The 11,046-nt window shown below is 39.5% G+C and overlaps 1 protein-coding gene across 1 annotated transcript; it reads left to right on the forward strand.

Moving 5' to 3' along the window:
- On the forward strand, positions 1–1,543 carry LOC122022905 (ras-related protein Rab7-like). The gene is made up of 4 exons (XM_042581013.1): positions 1–146; positions 853–879; positions 1,177–1,276; positions 1,364–1,543. The coding sequence occupies exons 1-4, from the start codon at positions 1–3 to the stop codon at positions 1,538–1,540; spliced, it is 450 nt and encodes a 149-aa protein (XP_042436947.1). The 3' UTR covers positions 1,541–1,543.
- The last annotated feature ends 9,503 nt before the right edge of the window (positions 1,544–11,046 follow it).

Below are 11,046 nucleotides of genomic sequence, written 5' to 3' on the forward strand. Positions count from 1 at the left end.
ATGCGGGCTTTATCAGATCCTCCACTTCGAGAATACCATGTGTGGTGGTCTCTTTCGGATTCCAAGTACGGTGGAAGTACTACTTTGCTTTGCAAAAAGCAACTTGAGCCTAAGAAGCACTTCAAGAAAAATCCTCATAGACATCGGTGGAACAACAACGGTTTTATGCAAAAACCGATGTCTTTGAGTATTTTACACCGGTTTTTCTAAAAACCGGTGTCTATGAGCGCAGGTTTTCACTCATAGACATCGATTTTTTAGGCGATGTCTGTGAGCGCCTTTTTTCGTTAATAGACACCGATTTTAATAGTGGTTTTTAAAACCCGGTGTCTATGAACCAAAATAAAATAATATAATTTTCCCACCAATACTTAGCCAAAATTTACAACACTTCACTCTTCCCTTCAAACCTAAACCTATATCGCGCCGTCCACCGTATACCGTCACGACGCCACCACTACTTTCCTCCTCGCCGCTGGTTGTCCGACCATCTCTCTCAGCCTCATCTCCCTCTTCCCCTTCCTAGATCGACGCCCCTTCTCTCAGCCTTATTCTGTTGTGTTTGATTATAAACAATCCCAATTCCAGCCCACCGCTCGTCGCGGATTTTGGTTGTCTCACCCTCAGCTCTTGTTATTTCGGCATCGAGAACTCGTTAATCGAGGTAAATCTTCCTTCTCCATGCTCCTATCGTTGTTCGTCATGATGTTTTCAGTAGATTGTTTCATTTTCCCTACTGATCTCGGTTTAGGGTTTCGATCGGAACTTGTAGGACAGGCTTCGTGTCGTCATTTGCCCTACTGATCTCGGTTTTGGCTAACTCTTATTTGGTTTATTTGTTTTGATGTGTAGTGTTGGAAAGACGTCGCTGATGAACCAGTATACTTCATCATCCTCTTTGTTTGTCGTCTCTGTAAATCTGAGGTTTCCTTTACATTTGATAATTACTGATCTAGACTATTTTTTTCTTTTATTTGTCTTTTTTTTTCCGTAAACATGAAATGCCAATTACCTAGAATTGCACTCCCCTTGTTATTTCACTACAAACCAGAGATAAGCGAGTTTCTGATCTCGGATTTATGGTGCTTATGGGTCGTTATGGAACAATTTCTTCATGGTCTAATTGTTGTGTAGCCTGCTATCTGCATTTAGTGGTCTCTTAAACCTCACCATTAGATATGTGCACAAAAAGTTCACGCAGCAATATAAGGTCACCATTGGCGCTGATTTTGTCACCAAGGAAATTCTAGTTGATGACAGACTCGTTACCTTGCAGGTGAGTTTGAAATTGAACAAACCATTGGCAAGCTTCTTATTGGTTCCTTCATTTAGTGCTTGAATTGTGAATCATTTTGTGGTCAAGATTTGGGATACTGCAGGACAAGAAAGATTTCAGAGTCTTGGTGTTGCATTCTACAAAGGAGTTGACTGCTGCGTCTTGGTCTATGATGTTAATGTCCGAAGATCATTTGACACTCTTGATAATTGGCATGATGAATTTCTTAATCAGGTCCATAGTATTATCTCTTTGGCTTTCTAGCCTAACTTGGCATTTTTTTACTCTAATTTTGTATATCTTAATGCTTTTGTTTGTTGATTTTCTGAAATATAATCCCTTTTCTGGTATTAGTTTTAGATACATCAGGATCTTATAGATTGCATCTGGAATTGAGTCTTTCTTGAGCACGTGGCAAAGTTATAATGTCTTGGCTTCTTAATGTAACTCTTGTTTTTCTGATTTCCAGTTTATTAATTGCATTTTCTAGTCTCATTCGCATGACATAGGACTGTATAACCTGTAAGCTCGTTGTTCAGGTTTTTCTAATTCTCTCCTTTCCATATATTTTCTATGGAAAATTTGTGAGAAGATGTGGTGTGGTCCTGAAAACATATAAATTCTACAGTGGATATAATCACACTCTGTATCCCTTGACGGGCTAGTTATGTCATCAGGCTGAATTGTGAACTCTTACTCCCTAAATTGAATACCAAATAGTTTATTTATTTTGGATTCAGTTTGCAGGTTCTGTTATATTCCTTAGTATGAGAAGCTTCGATTTGAATGGATTATCATTATGGAGGGTCACTCAAGGCACATTTGGATTAGGACTTTCAGTAGAGATTTTTATATCAATTTTGATTTATTGTAGGATGAATCCAAGTTAATTTTAGGTTTGGGTTAATCTTAATTGTGCTTTAATCTTATTTGAGCATTTTCTCATGATTTGGTTAGATTTTGATATTATTAAATTACCTTTTTGTCTTATGAGTATAAGTTTCACTGTGAGTTGAGCTAGATTGCTTTTGTTATTTTGGTGACGTTTCATTGTGGTTGAGCTATATTGCTGTTACTATATTCACATCCAATGGCTTGAATTGTGATCTTGTTTGTATATCCACCCTGTTTGTGATTAAATTTCAAATGGCATGCATTGTCTACAGGAAGAAAATTGAACCATATTGGCAAAATGCTTTTGATTTATTTTTCTCTTTTAGCTTTTTGATGTTGTGAAAACAGGATGTGAATCACATATCCTTTTTAGACTTGAACATCTTGATATCTGTGATATAGGATCTTATACATAAAAAAAAAACTACTTCTGTTTATCTGATTTAGTTTGTATTGTCAAGGTACTCTAGTATGCTTGAAAGGGAGGTAAAGAACCCACATATTCCATATAGGTTCTATCAGCTTTGGGAGATGTGATCTCTGCTCTTGCTTCCAAGAACCCACATATTCCATATAGGTTCCTTCTAATGCTCATAGTCATTTGAATGAATTATTGTCAAACAGAGGTACACCAATGTATTTGTTTTCTCACTACTATTTATGTCCTTATGTCTCATTTTGCTAGATTTTTGTGGAGGGAGTGTTAATATTCATCAAATCTTAATCATCTGACGCATGCATGTCATATGCTTTAATGCACTGTCAAAATTATCCACCTTAAAATTGAGTTAGACAAAATGGTTCACCATCATCATCTGATCAATAACTGAAAGTGGTGTTACTAAAGTTCTAGTGTTATTTGCATACACACACACATATTGTTAATATGGGCAGGCCATTGGCCTTCACTTAAAAAAATATTGGAATAAGTGCATATGTGCATCTCACATAATAAAACAATCAATTTAAACAATTGCTTTATGATTAAGTATGCAAATTGCTACTCTCCATTCTAAAAATCAAAGTGCAAGCATGGACAGACATATGTAAATGCCATAAATTTTTTTCTCATCAATGCTATATTGAGAACCAGATCAATTACAACATAGAAATTTCTCTGATATACTAGCTAAAGGGTCTCAGGCATTCCCCTTTCTGATATTATGTTGGTTGGTGAGAGATTGAGCAGGCTCCGTTTGAAATGCACTCTACAGGGACTCGATTGGTCTTACTTCACCATTTGAATTTGCAAATTTAGTTGGTTTAGTAGAGAAGATCATGTGAACTCCTGGATCTTCTTGGATGCAAGAACTCTCATGAATCAATGAGTTGTTGATGCTCTGAACATTGCTATTCACACTTGTGCTAATGGAGGGGACTTCATTACTTGCCATTTTAGTTGCATCCATGAGAGCTTTGTCATTGACCTTGCTTCCTGCACTTTAACATATTATTTCAAATGTGCAGATCAAAGAAGATGAGAAAACAAGTAAAAATTACCAGCAAAAGGTTACTTATCTCATTTTCAATCTCTATTTGAGTAGAATTTACAGCATCTTTAATTTCCCTTATGTAAGCAACAAACTGCTTTATATCCATATTGACTATTTTATTCTATTCAGGTAAGAGAACTGGAGAATCAATTAAATGGTGAGAGGACAACCAAGAAGGATGTTGCAAAGTTCCCAAAGCCTCCAGTGGCTCCTTTAAGATGGAGGCCTCCTTAACAAAGAAGCAGAGGTGCCCATCCAGTAATAGATAATGAGAATTATCTATTAACAAATAAAACTACTGGGGAAGATTTAGTTAAATCTTTGCATAGAGCAAGAAGGATAACGTTGGCACCAATAAGAAACATATTTGTGTACTATCTATTACCTTTTGATGTTGTAAGAAGAATAGTTATGTGTAATTTGTGGATACTGACTTGATTTGCACAATATCTATTATCTTCTTATGTTGTAAGAAGAATATTTATGTGTTGGTTATATGGATATCAACATGGTGTGTTTCGATACATCTGTGCATTTTATTTTGTGATTTTATTAGTGAATTAATAATATTAACTTAATTTTATGATTTGCTTGGTGATAATATTGGGTTTTCACTATTTTGGAAATCGGATTTATGTCGTTAAACAATATTGATATTACATCGATTTTCCACCGCTGCAAAATCGGTGTCATTAACTAATATTACATCGGTCGTATACCGATGCCAAAACTGGTGTTATTAATATATAATATTACATCGGTTTTACACCCGATGTCGTTAAGTGATACTAAACTGGTTTTAACCAGATGTCTAAAATGGAAGACCTTTTACATCGCCTTCATAGACATCGGTCGAAAATGTAATAGACATCGGTGGAAAACTGATGTCTATGAGGGTTTTTGTTGTAGTGAAGGTTTATTTCTCAATAGACCAGTTAGGCAGATACCCATGCTTATATTTCAATATAGTAGATTTGTTTTCTTTCTTTTCAGGGTCTATCTACTGGAGCTTCTCTCCGTTGATTCTACTTTTCTTGTCATTAATTTTTTATTATTACAAGTCTGTAGCTGTGCCATTTGTGCTTTGACATTTTTCACTTTTGTAACGAGTTAGAATAATAGCCTTGCTTGATCTCAATTCTTTTAACTCTTTTGGATCTGCATTTATTTCAAACATAGGTCAATTATATTTACTAGCTTCAAAGACCTATGTGTCATGCAACCTAGTCACTTAAGTTTTAAAGCAGTGTATTTTATCAATTAACATCATTGATCCGGTCCAAAAGCGGAGAAGATGGTTGGCTGAAAAAGGAGCTCTAATATTAATTACTTGAAGACTCTAATTCAGCAGAAAGTGACTCCGAGAGGTCTTGCATATCAAAAGGAGCATTAGCAACCATGCCAGGGAGGAGTCCTGGCATAAAAATTTCGTCGCTCAAGTCAGTAATTCGATTGAAGATGATGAACGTAACCGTAAATGAACAGTAGCTATGAGTATCTAAAGTTGTGTAGCGTCGTATCGCGTACCTGCGTCTGTAGATGGAGACCTTCTTTTATAGTGCTATGTTTGTTTATGCACGAATCTCAAAGCACTTCTCAAAAAAGATAGACCGTAAAGATGCTCTAACACTTTTACCAAAATGGATGTGCAATCCCTGAAGCTTCTAGTGTATGGTTTGCATGTAGAATATCTTCCATGATACAAAATACCAAAAAGGAATATGAAGCCGTTGGGTTGAGGGGCTCACAATATGCTCAGCTAGTGAGCTGACCGAATCCTTCGTATTTGACCCCTAGACTTAGGGTTGGTTCCATAACTACATGGAACCCTATGATATGAAGCGTCATATTCTTCTTGGCCTTAGGTTTGTATCCCAAACCTCTACGATCATTTGAGGGCTTTTGTGTTCCTAAGCCTTGGTTATGCTCATTTTTCCCTTTTAGAATATTTTCCATTCTTTTTAGGATCTTTTCCATTTTATCAAATATTGACCTCAAGACTTGATTTTCTTCCCATAAATCCATTGATTTTTATTTTTCATAAAATCCTTAAGCATTTCTATTTCTAGGCTTATATCTAAAGTCCTTAAAATTTTTGCCTAAATAGTTATCTACCTTTCTAACCCTAGGTGTGTCAGTTTTAGCATGATAAGCTACATGCTTTTTCTTAATTGTATCATGCTTCTTATTTTCATGATAAAGTCTTTGACTTGCTGAAATTTGCTTCAACTTCTTCTCCCTCTAGCTCTTTGCCCTTTCCGGCGATGATTCCGGTAAAGAGCGACCTCGCTCTGATACTACTTGTTAGCGTCGATTTGTAGTTTGAGAGGGGGGGGTGAATAGCTCGTCGCGCTTTGTTTGCTTGCTTCGGTGTTGTTGATATGCAGTGGAAAGACTCGAAACAAGACTCACAACGCTAACACGTAGATTTACTTGGTATCCACCTCAAGATGAGATGACTAATCCAAAGATTCACATACGACACGCTCTCCACTATGAAAAATACTCCTTTTCGGTAACTACTGGAGATGGAGAAACCTCGTACAAGACTCACACAATAAGATACAACACACGCAAGAAGGAACTACAAGTATACAAAAGAAAAACCTATCCTTGCTTGACCTTGTTGTTGAAGAACGCCTCTTGAACCTTGGAAGTGGAACAACACTTGTCCCCAAGAGCTTCCAAGAATTGGCGGTGAGTGTCGGAGAAGATCGCGTGAGCTGGAGAAGAAAGGTTACAATGTTTGAACGCTTCGTCGCCTTTATATTTGCTCTTCTAGGGCTTCCAATCAATTGGGGCTCCTCCCAATTGATTGCCATGTCAGATCCCAGCGATCTCGGCCGTTGAAAACCTGCATCTTGCTCAACGATCATATCCCAATTGATTGGGAAGGCTTGAATAGATCGGCTGATCGATTCAAAGCGCCTCTGTGCTCTTCGCTGGAAAAGCCTGAATCGATCGATTGATCGAATCAGCTTTCTTGCGTCACACGTTATTTCTAACCCCCCCCCAATCGATCGGTTGATCAATTGTAGGTGCCCAATCGATCGGCTGATCGATTGGCGTGCCCAATCGATCGACTGATCAATTGGAGACCGCTCTATGTTCACGACTTTGCTTCCCAATCGATCAGTTAATTGATTGGGATGATGATTGTCGTTCTATGCTCGCGACTTGACTAATTAAATAAATGTATTAAAAGAAAATAATAATAAAAGATTATTAAAAGAAAACAAAAAACTAAAAGGAACTTTAGAAAGTTGGTCTTTTTCATTTTTAAAGAAACAAGTATATGCAGCGAAAAACTTTGAAAGAATAACATAAGAAAACACCAGCGGTTGTACTTGGTTCGGAGCCTTCGGCGACTCCTACTCCAAGACCCAGGTCCCACGGACCTATCGATGTGTAATTTACTAAAAACCTCTTCCGGTACCTCCAGAAGAGGGAATCAAGTACAACTAAGATCGGAGAAGTGCAACAGACTGCACTTCCCATTTGAAGAATTTAAGTACAAAAATGTTATCGACACTTAGGATTAAACTGGCTTGTTCGTGTATTGGTGTCAGTCTACCGACCACGATCAGAAGTCCTCGGAACAATCGTCGGTTGCAGCAGCTTTGCAGCTGAGTTTCTGTCCTCCCAGGACTAGTGTTAGGACCGATGATCACGGCTAGAGAGGGGGGTGTGAATAGCCGAACCCAAATCTTCGCGTTTCTTCCTACGATTAGGGTTAGCGCAGCAGACATAACTAAATAGAAACGAAACGAAGATGATCAAACCTTAGACGCAGCGATGTAACGAGGTTCGGAGATGATACTCCTACTCCTCGGCGTGTCCGTAAGGTGGACGAAGCCTATCAATCCGTCGGTGGATGAGTCCCCGGAGAACTGGCTAATATATACTCCTTGTGGGTGGAGAAACCTCGCCACAATAACTTGCAACAACAAGAAGGAGTACAAGAAATACAAGTAGAAAGACAAGAACAATGTACAAACACTAAATCGCCTTCTCGTCGACTGCCTGTGAAGCAACAACTTCTCGGACAACAGCAGCAGCTGACCGTCGACTGGAAGCTCACACGAAGCTTACTGGGGAGAGCTCAAACAAAGCTCAGATCGCAAGCAGCAGCAAGCTAGAAGAAGGAGAGGAAGAAGAGTGTCCATCAGCCCTGTAGCCCTCGACCTCTTTATATTACCTGTGCCTGCGAAAAACCTGCAACGAAGACAGAAGATGCAGTACCTAGCCGTTGTTACTCACAACGGCTAGATCCAGACCGATCAGGCTTCACCCTGATCGGTCTGGGCCTTGCCTGATCGGTCGTGGGGACCGATCAGAAGGCTTCACAGAGAGTTGCCCAACTCTCTGTGTGGAATCTGATCGGTCCCTGGACCGATCCCACCTCAGGTGGTAGCGTCCCTGATCGGTCCCGGGGACCGATCAGGCTCCATGCTGATCGGTCCCCAGACTGATCAGTAAGCCCACAGAACCATGATCGCCTTCTGTTTGTTATCTGATTGGTCACCAGACCGATCAGATACACAAACGTATCACTGGATTGGTCTGCAGACCGATCCAGAGCTTGGTTTTTGCCCAAACCAAGTTCCACGCCTTCCAAACCAATATCCGGTCAACCTTGACCTATTGGTATCTCATGCTTAGCATCTGGTCACTCCCTTGACCTGCTAAGACTCACCACCAAGTGTCCGGTCAATCCCTTTGACCCACTTGGACTTTTCTCTTCGTGTCAAGTATCCGGTCACTCCCTTGACCTACTTGACCCTCTCAACACCAGATGTCCGATCACCCTTGATCCATCTGGATTTTCCCTTGCCCGGCTTCACTCACCAGGACTTTCACCTAGCTTCACTTACTAGGATTTTCACCTGGCTTCACTCACCAGGACTTTCCAATTGCCTGGCTTCACTCACCAGGACTTTCCCATTGCCTGGCTTCACTCACCGGGACTTTTCCCACTGCCTGGCTTCACTCACCAGGACTTTCACTTTCACATCCGGTCCAGAGAACGAGCTACCGAGCCCTCTCTGACCACAGTTCGGAGAACGAGCTACCGAGCCCTCTCCGACTTCCATCCGGTCCAGAGAACGAGCTCCCGAGCCCTCTCTGACCTCAGTCCGAAGAACGAGCTACCGAGCCCTCTCCGACTTCCCATGCCAAGTTTCCATACTTGGACTTCTCCGTGCCAAGTCTCCACACTTGGACTTTTCCCGTGCCAAGCTCCCTGCTTGGACTTTTCCGAGTCAGGTCAACTCACCTCGGGTCAACCAGGTCAACCTTGACCTAAGGTTGCACCTACAATCTCCCAAACACCTATTCTTGTCAAACATCAAGAATACAACTCTCTTCTCGTCAAACATCGTCAAACATCAAAACACAACTCGAGTCAGGTCAACTCGAGTCCGGTCAACCAGGTCAACCTTGACCTAAGGTTGCACCAACAATCTCCCCCTTTTTGATGTTTGACAAAATCCAAAATCAAGTTAGGTTAACCCGATAACCTAACTTAGGTTTTCCAATGTTCTTCCTTGAACATTCTTCCAAAACCTACATTTTCTCTCCCCCCTTGGGACATCTCTCCCCCTTTTTGACACACATCAAAAAGAGGGAATCAAGGTCAAGAGTTTCTTCCTAATGAAAGTCCCATACCTTTCATTGAAACCCTTAATTTCCCCCTTGATACTAAACTCAACACTCAACTTAGTGACAATCTCATATCACTAATCCTCAAAAATCTTAAGGAGTAAAAACTCCCCCTAAAAGTCAACTCCCCCTTGACAATTAGTTAAGACTCCCCCTAAAGGTCAACTCCCCCTTGACCATTGCACCAATAATGTCTTGGAGGGTTTCAAACCTTTAGAAACTCGAAACTCAACTCCCACAGCTGAAATTTCAGACCACAGTCGAAATTCAGCAAATTCAGCGCGCCTGATCGGTCACCGGACCGATCAGGACCCCTGACCGATCCATCCTTCCCTGGATCGGTCCAGATCCAGCCTTGGACAGACTCGAGTTCTGATTTCCTTCTCCCGAAATTCAGAAACTCACAACAAATTCCAGAAAATTCCAAAAATTATAAAATTTTGAGGATATATTCCTCATAACATATACTATCAAGGAAAAATAGTTTTCTATGAAAATAACTTCCATTTTCAAATCTTGATACAAAGTTTGAAAAGTTTTGAAATAGCTCAAAGTTTCAAAAACTTTGTATCACTTTGTTCAATGATGAATGCTATCACTAGAAAAGCTTCATCAAGGTTTTTCAAATCAATTTCAAAATGATTTTAAACCTTTTAATTTAGGACCATAATCTTAGGGCTAAATGTACATGACTTGTACATAAGCTTTCCCTATGATCCCCTAATTTTGAATTAGGTTCATCTAGGTACAAGAACTATGCACCTTGATCCTAACTCATCATCCTAATATCTCACACACATCTAAGGTGTATCAAACACATTCAAGTCAATTTTGATGTGAGATATGGGTTTAGGTCAACTTAGGCTAAGTTCTCATGCATTTTCTAAACACCAATTTGATCTCAATATCAAAATGTGCTTTTATCCTTAAATCAATTTCATTTATTATTAATGCAAGAGATGATGACATGACATGAAATAATATCATAAATGAAAACATGTGCCAATGTCATGATGTCATGGCATAAAGTATGAAACTTAACTAAAGCATGACATATAAAGAACCTAAGCTTTATCATGACATATCAAATGATAAAATTAAACATGATGTCATGACATGTGAGGGCAAATAATCATGGCAAGATTTAGCATGAATAAGACATACCTAGATTACCTATCTAAGTATCCTTAGCCTTAGCTAATACTTAAGCTTTAACCCTTGATTGCCCTAATATGCCAAAATTCTAATTTTGACACTTCTTGAACTCTAGATTCATCCATGCCACTTAAAGATCAAATTTATCCTCAAATCTTGGCATGTTTCATTTTTCCTCAAGAGTTCTCTAGATTTTCCCAAATTGTGCCAATTGAAATTAACATCATCATTTTCCATGATGGCACATTTTACTCTTCCAAGGAGTAAATACTCCATTTCATTTTCAAAGGTTCCCAAAAACTTTGAAAATGCTCCTTGAGCGTCAATTTCCTCAAAGTTGGGTTAACTACCCTTCTAATCGGAGTTGACACTCTCTAACCCATCTATGGGGTAGAGAAGATGCTCCTAGGAACCCAATACCTATTTGAGCTCATTGGGTTCACTAAATATTCACTAGGGATAACTTCCCTAGCAACCCTCCTAATGACCCTCTTAGGCTTTAAAGCCTTGGTCATTTGGGACTCATCAAGATCAACTCTAGGGTGACTCCTTGTGACCTTGGTGATG

The sequence above is a fragment of the Zingiber officinale genome, chromosome 9B, assembly GCF_018446385.1.
Source record: "Zingiber officinale cultivar Zhangliang chromosome 9B, Zo_v1.1, whole genome shotgun sequence".
Classification (NCBI taxonomy): domain Eukaryota; kingdom Viridiplantae; phylum Streptophyta; class Magnoliopsida; order Zingiberales; family Zingiberaceae; genus Zingiber; species Zingiber officinale.

Excerpts from the sequence above, each read along its gene's own strand:
- LOC122022905 (XM_042581013.1), top strand. The coding sequence starts at position 1 with ATGCGGGCTTTATCAGATCCTCCACTTCGAGAATACCATGTGTGGTGG. Across the intron at positions 147-852 it reads AAAAATCCTCATAGACATCG|TGTTGGAAAGACGTCGCTGA; the intron begins GTGGAACAACAA and ends TTTGATGTGTAG. Across the intron at positions 1,277-1,363 it reads ACAGACTCGTTACCTTGCAG|ATTTGGGATACTGCAGGACA; the intron begins GTGAGTTTGAAA and ends TTTGTGGTCAAG.